The sequence below is a fragment of the Protomyctophum parallelum genome (assembly GCF_964188405.1).
Source record: "Protomyctophum parallelum genome assembly, chromosome: 19".
Classification (NCBI taxonomy): Eukaryota; Metazoa; Chordata; class Actinopteri; order Myctophiformes; family Myctophidae; genus Protomyctophum; species Protomyctophum parallelum.
Window position 1 is genome coordinate 37,589,170 of NC_139717.1, and position 18,414 is coordinate 37,607,583.

An 18,414-nucleotide genomic window follows, 5' to 3' on the forward strand; every position below is an offset into this window, starting at 1 on the left:
TACAGTCTGGCAGGGGCTTTCTTTGTAGGCGCTGCGTTGGTAGTAGTCGCTGTTCCCCCCGGCGGCGAGGGAGCGCTTGCTGTGCCGTCATCAGATGCAGGGGACACGGCGGCGCTGTCTGTGCTGTCGGCGATTAACATTTCTATGGCCGATGGTCGTTAGAGAGTCTATTGTTCCGTCGTCATGTTGTATTCACACGTCCATTTAGACGTGTGACAACAACAACGACGCAACAATAGGACGCCTAGTTATCGCTTTGTGTGGGGAGGGCTAGTGTTACTTTCGGTCAAAATCTCGAGGCACACCTGGACAAATCAAAGGCACAGTAAAGTGCCGCGGTACATAGGTTGAGAAACACTGGCTTAACCCATTCTGACCTGAGATCAGATTCTATAAATGTCATCTACATCCTGACAGTTTTCTGAAAAAGCTATGTTTCTATGTCAGTCGTTCTTCGATTTTTCAAAAATAGCAGACCTACAAGCTCGTATCGCGCCACTCGGTGGCGCGATACGAGCTTGTAGATCTGCTATTTTTCAATAGCTAAAGCATAACATGATGCTGACACCAAAATGGGTGCCCGTTCAGAATGGGTTAAAAGGCTTCAGAACACACAGAGAAAACCCCAGACCACAGCAAATCCACTGAATGTTCAAAGTTAAGGTTGTGTGGGTGTAATTGAGTTCATAAAACCTAAAAGAAAAACAAAAAATAAATGAAAATTAATGTCATGAAGCCTTTAAGAGACGAGATTTGGGTGAATTTATTTTTCCTTTAGTACTTTTGGTACTCCTATTCTTCATCCTATATACAGGTTTAATGTTTGTCTTTAGTTCAATGTTTGTTAAATACGCCGTCGACAATGAAAAAGGTTTAATGTTTGTCTTTAGTTCAATGTTTGTTTTAAAAACGCCATTGACAATGAAGGGAAAATGTACGTCATCTTGTCCCTAACACAAACCGTTTGTTTTACATCACCATTACATCACCTAATCAACATGAGTTAGACTTTAATATATTAGCGCCCCTCACTTCACACTGGTGTGATTTTTTTAATACCATTTTGAACTTTGATGTGTATACACGTCTTTTATATCAAAACCATGGGGTGCCTTGGAAGTGTATTGGCGTCTTTAGGTCTTTTTATTGATGCGTTAAAAAAAAAAGAATTGTCCTCTCCTTCTGCAATGTACTCTTGTTGGTTCGCGAATGCGTACTGCCGTTCACTTCCTTGTTTGTAGCTCTAAAAGAATGGCTCGTATCCTAATCTAGGCCTAGGGAACTCCATTGTTTTGACCAGATGGGCAATGTTCTGTCTTCATTTCTGACTTCAGCATGCCTCTCGTTTGGAATATTAACGCTTCTAGAGAGACTTTAGCATGACCAGCGTGAGGTAAGAATGGAAGATTATGCCTCCCTGTTTTGGGGGGGGGAACGGAAGGCGGGGCTTTTCAGAGTAAAATCTATCTGCTGGCACTCTAGTGCATTTATTTTGAAAACCTCTGGCGCATTCTAAGTGTTAAAGCAGTGTTTTGTCGTGGCCCACTCCTGCTGAATAGACGAAGCACTAGTGCTGTGCAATGGACAGTTGCTATTTATTACATAGCCTCCTGAAGGGCTAATTGTGCTATTTCTATCCCTATCCCCCTCCCTCTCCCAGATACTCTCCGCTCCATAACATCAGCGTGCCAGAGGGCGACGGCGTCCAGTACCCCGCCGTGCTGCTGCTGACGGGAGACCACGATGACCGCGTGGTGCCCCTGCACTCGCTCAAGTACATCGCCACGCTGCAGCACATCGTGGGCCGCAGCCCCAAGCAGAACCACCCGCTGTTCATCCACGTGGACACCAAATCGGGCCACGGCGCCGGCAAGCCCACCAGCAAGGTCATCCAGGAGGTGGCCGACACCTATGCCTTTATCGCCCGCTGCCTCAACATCTCCTGGGTCAAATAGCCCTGCCGTACACCCCCCCCCCCCGCCCCCCCCTTCCAGAGGCACTTCATTTTAGTACTGGTGTATATAGCGTTGCTGTCGGGCAGAAACCTCTTATCTCCATTTTTCTTTTTTTGTAAATTAACGCCCTAATTACTAGATCATACAGCATCACAAAAAGTATAACATTTTAACCCATTCAGGACAGAACCCCTTTTGGTGTTTTAAGCATTATGTTATGCTTTAGCAGATATACAAGCTCATAGCACGGCAGAGTGCCGCTTGTAGATCTGTTATTTTTGAAAAATCGTGAAAATGTTGCGCAAATCTTTGAATATATATTTTTAACTCAAATCTTTGCTTCTGGGAGGTCCCTGGAAAAACGTATTTTCAGATTGGGTCTGCGGCCAAATTTGACATGAAAAAGGTTGAGCACAGCTGACGGAAACAGGTTTTTCAGAAAACTTTTAGGATTTAGAAGACTTTTTTTTTAAAGAATCGGCCTCAGTCCTAAATGGGTTAAATTGCACATCTACAAGCTTGTGGTGCACTTTGCACTTGTAGATCTGCTTATTTTAATACTTTGGAATTTGAACCCTGAAAAGTAATGTGTTTTGGACATGTGAGGTTTCCACCCGTCAGAGATGATAGGCCCCCCTGCCACGCTCCCACCTCATTTATTTTATTTCATGGTCACATTATTTTTACGCTCATATCCTCTGTCTCTCATCCTCGGCCAGATCTTTGTTTTCTTTTCCCATACCTTTTTGGCATTCCTGATGGTCTTTCACCTCTGACTTCAGTTCCTCTCTCTCCCCAAAATAAATCCTCTGGGGCCTGTTATGGACATGTAATCCCATCAGGTTTGCAGGATATCCTCTGCAGCACTTTTCACATGCATCGAAGTCTAAGCCAACTTGGAGTTAAAAAACACCCACTCACTTTTGTTTACGCGTCAACCTCCACGTTTGTAGTTCTAAAATAGTTCAATGAAAACTACACTGTCAGCGAGGTGTTGTTTTGTTTTTTTGCTTCCTATAGTCGGGGCTTTCAGTTACTGAAATGACCCAGTCAGCCATTAGAGTCATGAGGTCCAAGTGGCAAAGGTAAGTGGAAGGTCATCATAAGGGGATACATTGGGAGTGTTAAAACCTCCTCTGGTGCCCTCAGACCCCACCCACACTATTTATTTATCTATCAGTACTGGAGCACATCATAGAGGCTCACACAGCTTGCATTATTTCAGCATGTCAATTTTTAATTGAACACTATTGTACAAATAATTCTGCAAGTCAGCAGTGTTGTTAATGACATGGGGTTACTTTGTGTGTGTGTGTGTTTGTATGCGTATGCGCGAGCGCGCGCGTGTGTGTGTCTGTGCGAGTGACTGATGTTGATTTCTACCTCTTGATGTGTGCTGATTGTCTACCTTTAAAGGGAACACAATGACAATGGCTACAGTGCTATAACTTCAATAAACTTTTATTTGTTGTTTTTTTGGAACAGTGAACTTGTCATAACCATTTATTCCAGGAAGACTGATTTTCTTTTCTTTTTTTACATGAAGTTCCCAAATGAGAATGTCTACCAATTTGAACAGCGTAGCTCATTAAATGATTGATAACGTAAATGGTGCATTTCTATTGCACTTTTATCCAAATGGCCTTATACATTATGCATTACATTAGATTATTTAACAGGAGACCTATGCAAGGCACCAACCTGCTCATCAGCAGCAGTTGTGGGTTAAATTACTTTACTTAAGGACACTCCGCAGGGGGAGCCGGGAATTGAACCAGGAACCTTCCGATTCCCAAGTGGCTGCTCTACCTCCTGAGCCACTGTCTCCTCCATAAAAACAAATGAAAGGGTAAGTTAACTTGCATTGCATCTTACATCACTATCATTACTTAAAGGGAGCACATTTTTTTCTGTGTCTCATAGCCTCAGGAGGCCTGTGGGCAGTTTTTTATTGTGAGAACGATTGCTTCCATTTTCGCATTGCAACTTTCTGGATTCCCCATCGTTGACGTCACTGCTGGATGGATTTCTGAAGTGCCCACAGCCTTCCTATGAGAGAGAGACACACACACACACCGAGTAGAAATAAGTGGTGGTGGTATTTTATCATAAACATTAGTGAGGACTCGGGACCAATTAATAATACATTTTATTTATAAGCCGCCTTTCAGGTCACTCAAGGTCGCCGTACAACAAGTTAAAAACAGTTGACACAACAGTTTTATTATATGAAGATGGGTTGAATAGTGGTGAAGTGGTCCTTTAACTACAACTACTCCTAGTCAGTCGTTAGGGGGCAGTGTGTTAAAATAAATGGGTAACACGTGCTGAGAGTAGGACATGTTTAGTGTGTTCTGACAGAGGGCTCCATGTGGGCTTTTCACTGACCGTTTTGTGTTGACTTCCAGTTCGCCATTGTAAGATATTCAATCAAATTAGACCACGATTTCTTACTAATACCCTTTTTAAGAGTTCCCACAAGACGTCCAACAATTACAAAGTTTTGACTTTATTAAAAGCATTTAAGAGGGAATTTCATTCATCAGAACATTCTGTGTTAGACCATCTTCAGCATTGTTTTTGTGGTCGGCAACTGTCATTCTGTGCATAGAAAGAAATCCCCTCCCCCCTCTTTAAAAATAGAGATTTGTTATGGCATAACATTTTGGAATTAAGTATGCAGGACAACTAAAACCACTGGTTTCATTCATACATGTTTCACTCTTTTGGTGATGTTTAGGTGAAAAAGAAACGTTTTCAGGTAGCATAGTGAGAGTGATATATCTTTGTTTAAAAGCTTTTTTTTGGTGTGAAAATGTTAAAAGCCATATTTTCTTATAGCTACAGTGTTTGTTCTCCAATCAAGAAATCACATCAGCCACCAGTTATATAGTGTACTCTGTACCAGATTCAGTAGATTTTGTCTGCTCATTTAATTGTTATCATTTACTATTCCTGTTATTTATCATATGTGTGTCTTGAGTTCTCTCTCTTGATTGGATGAAATTGTTATCCTGACCTGAAAATGCAATTTGTGTTTACTAAAGAGCCAGAGAGACAGGGAACCCCTGTTACTGAACAAACACCCTCAACGTATCAATCATTACTAACATATTTTTTGTGCTATTTTCACAAAAGAAAGTCACTTACTGCATGCACCTTTTAAAGTTTAAGTTGTCATCTAAATTCTCAAAGAAATGACCATGTACTCCTTTCTTTAATTTGGTTAAGCTGTTATTTTGGAAAGTGAAGAAACCCTGACAAAGATCTTTTTCCATTTTAGTTCAGCTGAAAGGGACAAGAGGCAGCAAATAGAATTATTAAAACATTGTACAGCTATATATGACTATTTCAGTTCTGAACATTTATAATCAGCTTTTGCTAATAAGCTAACATAAAGCAAAAACTAATGACCTGAAACTATTAGTAAAATTATGGCAATGCATATAGGCTAACTTTTTGTGGATCAAAATGTAATCTTATCTATAGTTTTTAATGATTCCAGATATTTCTGATAATGAGGTAAAGTACAGTCTTATTTTTTAACTATGGGTTGGGTACACTACACAGGCCTATATTTTTACCAAAATAAATGCATATAACATTTTCTCTTGTTGGCATTGTAAAAAAACAAATCACAAGTTACAGTAGCATTACAATGTTAATGTACATATAGGTTACTTGACAGTTTTTTTGCAATAAAGGTAGCATATACTATTCGATTTAATTATTAAACAGTTGTCTTGTAAATTAATGACTTACTAGATCCTTTAAATAATTGTTTTACTACCACTATTTACTGTAGAAATGACATCTCTAACAAAAAATAGCTTTCCTAATTAATTCTTATAAACACATCTTTTGCATTCAATTTAACAAAAATGAAGTCAAATTCAGATTATTTAGGCTATATAGTAGCCTACATTTGTGTTACTTAAACAATATGATATATATTACATGATACCACAGACATCAAAAAACTTATTTCAGTGCCATTAAGAAATCCCTCCGTTCATTGTCAAGTGGAAACGCATCACATGGTTTAGAAACTTTTTTTTAAATATATACTTTGATCATAAAAACATCAATTTATTCGTTGAACAAGTGCAGTGAACTTCTCAAGTGGGACATGCTATAATAATCAAACATATCAGGGATGACTATAGGCTAATTCTACTGCAAAATGTAGGCGTTTTAGTTTTCAGAAGTCCCGACTCCCATGCAGCCAATTGCCGATGTTAGGCTACTCAAGTAAGTTGCATTTACAATCCATAGACCTGGCAAATGAGTGACATGGTTTGCTCTATTAATGCCATATAAACCTCTGGACTTTAAACTATTACATTCAGACAAACGTATGCAGGCTTGCCGATTGGCCGATATAGCTCAAACAAACAGAAGGGGATTTTCATGAACGGAATTTAATTACAAAGACATGTCATTTTACATGGAAACGTCGCTGTTTTCAATTGGTCTACCCAGCACAAGTTTGTATCACGTCATTAACCGCGGGGAAGGAAGGGGGAAAAAAACAGCCGCCACGAATAAAATACGCAAACAAACACAATTTAAAAAACGTTTCGAGGTTCAAACGAATTTACGCGAAGCATTTATTTAGCGCTGGCCATTAACATATTTATTTTAGCCTGTCAAACAGTCAGATTCGTTTTCAGTCTTGGATTTTAAAAAAAGTAGTTGTTTTGGAGTGTGCTTACAACTGACTGTGGTGGACTGCATACCCATGTCCAACCACGAGATGGCGCTTTGGAGCCAAACAGAGTAGCCGTGCTGTGTGTGTGTGTGTGTGTGTGTGTGTGTGTGTGTGTGTGTGTGTGTGTGTGTGTGTGTGTGTGTGTGTGTGTGTGTGTGTGTGTGTGTGTGTGTGTGTGTGTGTGTGTGTGTGTGTGTGTGTGTGTGTGTGTGTGTGTGTGTAGTACGCAGTGACCGTAGTCACTCACTGTGCAATCAGTTTTAAGATGAATGGATCGGTAATGTCTGAAGAATTATCGATGTAGGCCCATGAGTTCTGGGCCTAAAATAATTCAAAGGAAATGCATAGGCTATCTGTCTCTTTGAACCTAAGCTAAATCAACAGCTCACACAGCTGGTGCAGTGGTTCCAATTCCAATTATTATAATTTATAACACAGCCGACTAACTATTAAATAGCCATTTCGGCCTACAGATGAGCCATTATGCTATATGCTACTCCGGAAAAAGGCGCGTTGAAATATTTACCGATCAGACCATGCTCAAAATCGATTGGGGTGCATGATGAGGCATATAAGGCGGGCGTAACGTAACCAACAATGAAGTTTGTATGCACAAAGATCGTATTTGGTAGTAGACTAGCCTATTAAAGAGTCTCAAAGTAAAAAAAAAAATGCAATCGCTCAGTAGTTTGAGACTTGATGGATGTCATGACAGGCTAGACAAAATGGCATGCGGTCTCTCGCTACCACAATACACCATTAGAAAGGCGGGTCTTTAACGCCACCATATAGAGGTTCGGCCACCCTGAAATGGTCGCTATTGGCTATGACACCTGAGATTTATAATGACGTCAGATGGTCCACAGCGGCTATCATATAGCTAATAGAAATATAACAGTGTAGAAATACTATAAGTACAATAAAAGTAGTTGACTTAAAGTAGGCTACGTACTGAAGTATTGGATCAAAATATATATATATTCATAATGCAGAATGGCTGATTTCAGAATAATAAATAGACTATTACTTTAATTTGTGCTATTGATGCATTCATGTAGGCTAATTAATGTTGCAAGGCTATTTAATTAAATATATAGTAGGCCCTATAGTTAAAATAACTTTTCGACAGACAACCTATAGTTAAAATAATCACCCATCCATAGTTTTTAATTAACATAATCTAGGCTATAATAATTGCCAAACCTATTCTATATATTTTGTTAAAATTGCAAAGTAACTCAATGTGTCAAATATATGTGGTGGAGCATTTGCTATACATCTGTAGTGGATTAGACTATAGGCCTACTGTTGTAGTAAATGTACATGGAGTTATATAGTTAGTATTATATACCACTGCCTATAGGGTTATGAGTTAAAATGTCTTAAAACAAATTATATATATATATATATATATATATATATATATATATATATATATATATATATATATATAATAAAAGTGCAAACATTGAAATTTAAATATACTTACGGCATACTAAAGTGTTTTTTTTTTAAAGAGTCAAACTTTTAAGTAAGCAATAACTCCAGAAGAATCAAGTAAATATTGTACTTGAGTATATACTTTCCACCACTAAAGTATAGCCAATCAACCAGTTTCCCGAATCTCATTGGTTGGGCTGTATATATGACACCATCTTGGAAAAGTTATTTCTGGAGAATCATTTACAAAATGTGCAACTTTGATTTGACCATAATATATACAGGAATTAGACAAGGGAGAGGAAAAAACCCCTGCTTTGTATATAGTATTGGCAAACATTCAGGAAATGTGTCGTAACTATATCATCCCTGTCAGCCAGTTGAAACCTTGTATGTCCATTCAAAACCGGTACTTTTCAGGGAATGTAAAAAGAACCATGTGTAATGTGTTCCAAAGGCAATATTTGGCTCTTAATACTTTTCATTGGTTCAATGTTTATAAAACCCTTATAGGCACACTTAACCACTTTCACTTACATATCACTTTGTGATATTTATGCTACTTTTTATTAAGTTGAAATATTCATTCATTCATTCACAAAAATCAAGATATTTAGCCTATTGTGAAGAACTAAACACCATTATCATGCATTATTGACCATAGAAACTGCACTGGTTGGTTTTAACCATTATCAAAATGCAGCTGCTATACTTTGTGCAGAATTGTTTCCAAAAGCATTTACATATAAAATTGTATTGATTATTTTTTATTAAGAAGATTCACTGAAAGTATTTTCACTTCTAGTGAACAGCTGTTTGCTTTCTTCTTTGAAACTAAACGAAAATGTAATGGCTTCCACCAAATAAATTATATCACTTCATATCTGAGCATTCTGTTGCTGCTGATTCATTGATAACAAGCCCGGAAGGGGGTGATATGGGAAATCATGCCACAAATAAGTATTTTAGTTATAGTTAAACATGATGTAGCTGTGACATGTGGGAGTTATTGCATCCAGTAGACATATGTCTATATGGGACAATGGGACAGTGACATTAAAATGTTTCATAATCACCTTTTGAAGAAAGTTTGCTCAAAATCCCTGACTACAAGAAAGGTTTTGAATTATCTTAATTTAACCGAAACGAACTATGGGGTGAATTAAAAGCATGTTTCCCCCTGTTTAAATGCCTAAAATTTCCTCTAACATTTCTTAGAACACTTTAACCAAAGTAACAAAACAAAATGAAACGCATGCATGTGCATTTTGGAATCATTTTTTGTGGCTTTATTAAAAGCACAAAGAGGCCAACACAATTCTCTACAAATGTAATTTGTTGTCTGGACAGGCACCTGTTACCAATGGTGTTACACATGATCGTCTGTCAAAACTGTTACTTTTCAGAAAGATCACACCTGTGTGAAGTGAGGGGTGCTCTTATATCATACATGACGTAACATTTGCTCAGACACATATGACGTAAATTCTCCATTAATTGTCAATGGGAATTTAATGTTTGTGTAAGACGAAAATCTACACTGAATATAAGAGGTGCTAAAGCGATTTCTGCTTGATATAGCAACGCTATCCTACATTGTTATAAAAGATCTGATCCAGTGGATGAAAAAGTACTCAGAAGTCAAAGCACCAATACCACTAGTAAAAGTGGTATAATAAGTAGGCCTACTTAAAGGGATGACACCACGTGATGTAGCCTATATATTGTCGGACCATGTAATAGACACAAATATATATATATGTGAAAGTATTAGCATCAACAAGTATAAATTATTATAGAAGGTCTTTTTAACACATTTCAACACATTCTACCACATCTGGGTGTGGTAGAATAGAGTAGTCTTGTACATTTTACATATTGAACTAAAGTAAAAGTAACTCAAAATTACTTGAGTAAATGTAATTAGTTACTTTCCAACACTGATCTGGACCGACAGCATGTGGTTTGGGTTTTATAGGAAATCAAAAATGATTATATCGTATTTTTAAGGGGCGCTAGCCCCTTCTATAAACAGCTTTTGTCCCCACACGTCTCAAGATTTAAGAGAATTCCGGTCAAATGTCCTCTAAATGTTGTCCCCAGCCACCTCAAGTTTTGCCATATAGACGATGAACGGAGAAATGATATCAGAATTCTGCTAAATATGATGTAAATTAAACATAAAAACATTAAACACCATTGAAATTGAAGGGAAAATGTATGTCATATATGTAACCGAGCAAATCAGCTAACCAATCACAGGCAACAGGCATTCTGATTGGCCAGTATGAGATGATGTACATAAGAGCGCCCCTCAATTCATACGGGTGTGATTTTTATTGCTGCTATTGATGGAAATCAGTCTTTAGTGAAACCTGGTGGTTTTGATTGCCATCTTAAGTGGAATCCTGGACTATGAGGTTAAGTTCTGAACATAACTTTTCCTTGTTTTGCAGTGTGCTTGGAACTGGTTCAGAATGTCACCAGTGAGCCGGTGAGTGGCGCTGTTTATTTCAGTCCTGAGTGAAGACTGTGCGCTTCACACCTTGTAGAATAGAAGCTGGTCTGGGGTCAGTTGAGTTGTGCCGCTTGACGCAGATAATACTGCATGTGTGTCTATGGTAGATCTCAGATCAGGTTAGGTTAGGTTCAGAGAATAGCCTTAAAACATTTCATGCTATGGCAACAGACTAACTTGTGCACAGGTGTTCTTTTGTCAATTTTATGAGTAACTGCATTGGCATTAAAGTAAACAAAAGTAGGCTATTGTTTATGATATGCTATCATTGACAGTGATCTCTTCTCTAGTCTAGGCTACTCTCTGCGCAAAATGAGTGGGGGAGGTGAGGTTTGTATTTGTAAGAAAGGAAGAGGTGGGGGAGGCAAGCACATGCACCAAAAAGGATGCCACATTGTCTATCTATGCATGGCCGAATTATAATGACATACATTTGATTTTAACACTGGTGGAGAAGATGTCAGTTAAACAATGGGTAACATTTGTACAGGCCTATTGTTATGTGTTAACGGTTTTAACCTACTTATTCTTATCATAATGACAACTTAATTTAAGGTCTGCACGAGGAAAAGAAAATGTGTCCTCAATGAAAAATGCATGGTCAGTGTCAGTGATCTCTGGAATAATTATAATGCTATCACTGTGTCCGCATGTGCTCAATGAAAAATGTTTACATTTTATTTTAAATACTCAACCACGCATGGCCACTTTTACTGAGATATCGCCCACAATTTTGCCATAATCATGTTATTTTTGCTTCATCTCTGCTCTGCTATACACTGTGCAATCTGCCGGACCCTGTCGCAAAATTTCAACAAATCTGCCTGCCTTGCACACTCATCCGCTTATGTTACCGTGTTACTATAAAATATTCATAGGTGGAAAATCGCCTTGAATTCAGTCGGCCAGTTGCTTCACGTGTGCCGGGCTTATACCCGGCAGCCAAAATCTGAAGCAATAAAGGCTACCCCTTCATGTGCATTTCAAAACAGAGCGTCGGTAAACTTTGTGAGTGAACATCCGACACTTGTTCTGTTAGGTTTTTGCAGCATCAACTTGGGACACGGTCCGGAGGGGAAGGTTTGGTTTACCTGTCTTGTACTGTAGGCTACTCGGCTAGCCTACTATACTATCATCTGTTCCATTCACACAGGGAAGTTGGGTTAACATGTCCTTGACCCTGCCTCCGCTCACAGGTGAGTGAATAATCCGACTGTAAATATTAGGAAGAACCATATGTGAAGTGAATCGTCAAAATTACGGTCAAATCCACGACATTTGACGGAACGGGAGTTTTTGGGGAAATGCTAATTACTGTCTGGGGCCGGGCTACTTTATAACTAAACTATAACTAAACGGACTGAATGCAACTTGGTTAAATCACGAATCATTATATATGTATTGATTATCAAATAACAAGTTTAATAAACCCGCAATGTGTGCATGTGCGCCCAATTGTAAATGCATCCGATTGTGGGTTAGGTGTAGAAACATTATTGAAGAATCGATTTTTGCTAATCAGATAAGAAAGAAACCCATTCATGAATTGATTGACGTTAGAGATGTGAGACGGAAGGTATACTGACCTGCCATGTCCCAGCAAACTAGGCTATCATGTTTTACAGAAATTAAAATAAAAAAGATAACCCGTGAACCAACTGGCGGTTTACTGCATGCGTCTTGCAGCGATAAAAGGCGCTTCTCAGCCCCTCTCTGACGTCACCGGCATTCATTCAGTTATTTTGACCATGTTTACCCATGTTTTGGGGGGTTTTCTTTTTTTTTTACCGAGCAAAGTTAGATCCTTGGACAAAATGGTCGAGATTTATGCTCTCAGGGAAAAGTTGTTTCCACACGCTGTATTCAAACCTCCCCCAGAAAGATTCTCCAGGAATGTGGCTTTTGGTTCATGGCCTTAAAAAGGTGCAAGACTCAAAATAAAATTAATTTCTGAATCCAAACACAAATGTTAAGCTCTGGTTTTATTTACAATAAAATAAAAGAGAAATAAATCAGTTCATTGGAATATATTTGAGATGAAAAATAATCACCTTTTGTTCAAAGCCTTTGTTGGTCATGCGGTGCAAGTTAATACCACATGGCACACATAAGCTTTTAGGAGATTGTTGTAATTTTTTTTCGTTGGTTATAAATGTTTATGAACGAAATATGCCACATGAGACGAAGTTAAAGTCCCATATATGGGTGAAAACTTAGATAAATACAGACAGGATTAATTTATTTACCCTCTAAATTAGTCTTGACACCAAAACAATTTGGAGGAAATTGAAGCAGTCACTCGCATTTCTCACTTCGAAACAATGGATAAATGAAGAAACAATAGTCACCCTTTGAATGCAAAACGTTTCAAATGTCCATTACATTCCAATTCTTCAAAAACAGCTCTGACATGGGATGACCTGCTGCTCAGCTAGCACTGTTTACACTTCCTTGTCGAGGACATAAAAAGTGAGGGATTGGTGGCTGGAATGCATACACTAAACTACAAAAAACAACCCCCTTTCCCAAAAAAAGAGAGGAGAAAGGAATAGACGAACTCAATGAACCCTTTGAACTGCATTGACAGCAATGCAGGGTAAAGGCAAATTTCCTCTGGGAGCCTATGGTTGGAAGTGGGGGTTGGGTGGGGTTAGCTAGGGTGAGAGAGTCCAATGTCTACTCAGAATGTTGGTATTCAAGTAGCACGGGGAATCTTTCCATATGCTCGTGAGTGCATCGAGTGTTATAGGCATTATAGGCATATATTAAGGTTATAGGGCACGGGGTATTCTTTGTAAAGCTTAATGCTGTGATTACCCATATGCTACCATAATCGTGCCATACAAATTGAACAAAGTTATTTTTTACATTACTTAGTTCTCAAAAATCCCACTTTAAGGGACTATAGGGGTATTTAAAAAATAATAAGTTGGGAAATATTTTCACGGGAATTTGAAAAAAAAAAAAAAAAAAGTTAAGTTAAGTTGTTAAGTTACCGTATATTTTCATTGATTGTTCAAGTTGTTTTCAATAGTAGACGGGATATGGCCTACCATACCGAATTAGGTGCGGGTGACTTTTACATGAGCTCGAACACACATATATACACATACACATTTACTACACACACACACACACACGTGCACACACACACACACACACACACACACACACACACACACATATATATATATATATATATATATATATATATATATATATATATAAAATCTCTCCCATTGGCGTCGTCTCGGTCGGAAATGTCCTCTGAGGACACGAGGGAGTCGATCCCATCTGACACCGGTATCCAACCCTGTGACCCAAACAGTAATTCTATGGCCACTGTGGACCGGAGGCCTCTTCTACTACACGCATCTTCAAAAACAGCATTTGCGCGGGGGCAGGGTGGGATGGATTGGGGGTAGGGGTAAGCTCATGAATTCCGGAGGGTGGGCTCTTTGGTCGGTGGGTGGGGATGAGGTTGTTGTTGATTCATTCTCCTTTCCAACGTGTTTTCCCTCTTTTCCTTGTACCCGAGAGTAACCCTTGAGAACCGCCCTGTTGTAGATATGCCCAAAAGATAAGATTGTGACGTCCCCCCCCCCCCCCCATTCTACTACTTCTTCTCCCGGGCTTGTTATCGATCTGTCCAGTGTCCTTGAGTATTAGTTTGCGTGCCTCTTCCATGTGTATTTCTGACTCGAAAAGTGGACTATTCGTAGTGACCAAGTTGCCATTTCGCCATATATATAGTAGGCTATAGCATATAGGACTTGCCTGTCAATAGATTTGATATTGACAGTTGCTGTAGACGATGAGCCTCGATCATCAGTTATGTCGTTTGTTTTCAAGAGTTTTCCCAGTCACATTCCAAAGCTCTGAGTTCAACTCTCCCCTGGTGTCCACATTGTGGCGAAGCTTTTGTATGGTTATGAGAACAGGAGCTGTAAACAACTAACCCACGCCGAAGCCCAAAACATGATATCTCTGAGGACTATCATGGTGCTATAGAGCCAGAGGTTGCGGGGTTACGGGGGTCCCACAAATAGCCTATAGTTCACCATGCAGGCAATGGCAGGCATCATGACAGGAGCTTGTGGATCTGCTATTTTCGCCGAATGTTCGCCACAGAAGAGACTGGACGCTAGGGTTCATGTGGTGAGGGTGAAATGCGAAACTTACAGGAGCATCGGCTCCCTTGCACGTACGTTCATTCTAAAGCTTATCTTCTCGTCTAGCCTAGGCTATTGCAATAACATATGTTCAGTATGGACATAGCCCGACTATATGGGTCCTTCCTCGTCGGTTCCGAGTTCGTTTCCCTCTACACCATGTGGTTCTCAAAGTATGAGGCCCAGGGACCTTCGGGGTTCCTGTAGGCGGTATATGGGGGGGGTTCCAAGTGGACCCTTACATGTGTAACTCTGCGGGTGTGAAAATGGATCCAACTGGAGTAAGCCTATTGGACCCGTATTCCGTCCACAGTCCATTTGGTCCCATTTGCACACACTTGCAGAGTTATGGGGTCCCTGAAATGATAAGTTGTTGAGAAGAAAAACCACTGCTCTATGCGTAGGCCTACACACACACGCACCGCTCCCCGCCCTCGGAAATCGTAGTGAAATTAGTAGCAAGAAAGCATGTAATTGACAAAGTCACGTGTTCAGTACGGGAACAGGCACAGCCAGCGAGCGAGCGAATGAGAGAACAGGAGAGGGAGAGAGAGAGAGAGAGAGAGAGAGAGGGAGAGCGAGGGATTGAGAGCGGCGAGAGAGAACCAGGCAGCCACAGAGGTGGTGTGTATGAGTGAGTGTGTGTGTGTGTGTGTGTGAGAGAGAGAAGAGTGTGTGAGGAACAGAGAGGGAATAGAGGGAGAGAGAGAGCGAGAGAGAGAGAAATGACCAAATATCAAAAGACAGAAAGCACGCCGTACCATGCGAGCTAAATTCGGCAGCGATGTGATCGAGGATGTCGGATTAATGGTGTACACCGCAGCCCGTTTTCGCAGAGAAGGAAGCCTTTCTATTGGAACTTGGGCACAGAGGGTCCGCGGGGAAACATGGCCGAAGGTTATTCTGCAATTATTTCTTATGTTTGTTTTTTTTGGTGGGTGGGTGTTTTAGTTTAACGTCTCATTGCATAGAAAATGAGGTCGCGTGAGATTTATTGCTGTAAAACCTTAAAACAACCCACAGGGCTACCTTTCTACCGCCCCAGATGACCACCGATATATATGTAATGTTTTGCATTGTGCATTGTTAGAGGCTTCTGCTCAGTAAAGCTATCGAGGAACCATGTGTACACCTGCCTTTCTGGGTCCTGCTAGCCTTGCAACTCAGATGAACTGTAGGCCTACAGTTTTAGACCTCCGACAAACCCCTTCCCAAGTTTCAGCAGGAGCAGCGAGCACGCTTTGCACAAGTAAAAATCCTCAGTGTTCATTGATCCATTTTGTAACTCCAGAGTGTGCCAATATGGAACCAATTGCAACCGCAAGGGTCCATTTGGTCGAGGATGTATATTCCCCTACTGTGTGCATGAGTGAGGTACACAACGTTGTATTATGTCACAGCACAGCCTACAAAACAACTTTCTTTTTTGTGTGTGTGGGTGGGGGGGGGGGGGGGGCATTGATGCACGCTTGGATATGCACTAACGACTAACTGTTCCATGCGTGACCGATCTTTAAAATGGTGCAGCTAAAAAACTGTACTGGTCTTGAACTTCACAGTATTTTTTTTTTGCGAGTGGCGGGGGATTCCCCCCGTTGAGACTCGTGGACTGGAGACTCTCACCCCAAAGGACTGCATTCTCAACTGAACTGGGTTATGTAAAATAGCTACAAATAAACCACAAACGGGACGCGCACAGGGCAGCATAATACTGAATGCATTGTAGGCTATATACGTATACGTACATTAACATGCAGTGGGCTAAGTGCTCTTATTTGCCTTTTAGGAGGGGCGGGTAAAGGTGGCGGAGAGGACCCCGCCAAGTCCAACGAACATGAAGACCGAACCCGCACCCAGACCCTGTCAGGAGCTGGCTTCTGTAAATGGTTCAATGTACGGATGGGCTTCGGATTTATCTCAATGACCAGCAGCGACGGGAGCCCCGTCGACCCCCCTCTGGATGTTTTCGTCCACCAAGTAAGTTCACGGTGAAAAATGAAGAAGAAACGTTTTTGCAATCATGTTGTTTGTGGACATAATATGCTATACCGTTACGTCTGGGAAGGTGGAAAAATAATCCACGGTTGGACCAGCGGTCGTCTTGTGTGAGTTTAGGAAGTGTATAGACGAGCAAAATGCATGTTGTTGACTAGTCCCAGTTCTGAAACGTGGGCCTACACACAGTGTTATGGACTGGCGGTGTATAGTGCATGGTGGTGTCACTATCTGGGAACGAGAGACACACTTCTTCTCTAATGTCTGATTAACGGTTACATTTGTATAACGTATCATCAGATTCATTTCACAAGGGATTCAGGTTGATACTTTGTAACCGTATAACGTTTTCCAAATAGGGGTAGACGGGAAAAAAACATGTGAAGTTTCCTCAAAGCGACATGATTCCTTTCCCTCCCTCTTGACGGTGGAGGGAAGGGAGAGACATTCATGGTCTATGACACACTTATAGCCTCGTTTTCACTTGCCTCATGGACACAGCATAGAGCCTGCTTGATACACTGTAAAATCCTGAGTGTTTATTTAAAGCTGCATTCAAAAACTATTGCCCAGGCATCCCGCAAGTATGACCATATTTCTTCCCTAGAGCCCCCCCCCCCCCCCCCCCATTCCAATGAGCTTATGAGCTCCAGGCAGTACCTGTCAACTAGTATGTGTGCTGCCGGACACCAGTGTCTAAATGTCTCCAACCACTGAAGATGTGCTATATAGTTATATTGCATTAACACACTACCATAGGTATACCGATTGGTATGACATTTTATTCACTCAAATAAGTTCCAGATTGCAGATTTAAGTCAGCGTATACAAATGGATGGATGAACACTGAGGATTTCACTGTCTGTGAATGTACAAAAAAAAGGAGAAGAAACACATTACAAACTAGAAAACCATTGCACACTCTCGGTAGCATGTGACATGTGATCACAGATGACCACACAGTACAAGCAGAGGGAGGGCCTGCTGTTGTTTTTCTGTCACTTGTTGATGTAATTGCATGCATAGCACTTTGTGGTCATGTTCACTGACTTGAAGGTAACAATGGCTGCTTGCATTACGAGCCATGTGTCCTATACCGTATTGACCCCCGTGCTGTCTTGTGATCAATCTAAGGCAGAAGCCATAGCCTGTTTAGCGTGGCAGATGTTTGATTTATTGTGCATCGGATGCTTGTCGCTTGTCACAGTGGCCTTATTTTCGTCTTATTCCGCTACAAACAAAGAGCATTTGATTCCTCCTTTGAACTCCTCTTGCTGCCGTTAAATCGCCTTTTTTACGGTCCTATAAAGTGCCTTTAAAGACTTGAGAAGGAATGAGAGGGGATGAGGAGAGTCATTTTCACCATTTCATTTTCGCACCCGCTCTGAGAGGTGCTTTTATTGTGGTCTTGCAGGATATAGTATATCAAACTGGGGGAATATTGTGGCTCAGATGTGACACAGAGCACGGCTATCTTTCTCAAAATATATGTCACATGCCAGTGAAACTGTTTGCAGTGATGAACCGAGGTGCACAACACCACATGCTGTTTTGTTTACATTCCAAACATCCTGTCTAGTTATGATGTAAATTGCACTTTTGGACATATGTACCATTTATCTT

At 40.4% G+C, this 18,414-nt stretch overlaps 2 protein-coding genes across 3 annotated transcripts in view; both read left to right on the top strand.

Annotated features, from left to right (window-relative positions):
• LOC310876755 (prolyl endopeptidase-like) overlaps window positions 1-18,414 on the top strand; it is a 45,548-nt gene that overhangs the window by 23,784 nt on the left and 3,350 nt on the right. Inside the window, exon 14 of one of the 2 annotated variants that reach the window (XR_014570776.1) lies at window positions 1,661-3,263. Coding sequence is in view for 1 of the 2 variants with exons in the window: in XM_083790397.1 (XP_083646523.1) it covers window positions 1,661-1,955 (295 nt within the window). In the remaining variant the exon portion in view is untranslated. Of the gene's footprint in view, window positions 1-1,660; window positions 3,849-18,414 lie in introns of those variants that run through there. The other variant, XM_083790397.1, reaches the window with a different exon arrangement.
• The window catches only part of lin28b (lin-28 homolog B (C. elegans)), a gene marked incomplete at both ends in the record, with an annotated part of 33,320 nt that continues 26,698 nt past the window's right edge, over window positions 11,793-18,414 (top strand). Inside the window, 2 exons of the mRNA XM_083790602.1 lie at window positions 11,793-11,820; window positions 16,583-16,773. Coding sequence (XP_083646728.1) covers window positions 11,793-11,820; window positions 16,583-16,773 — 219 coding nt within the window. The remainder of the gene's footprint in view (window positions 11,821-16,582; window positions 16,774-18,414) is intronic.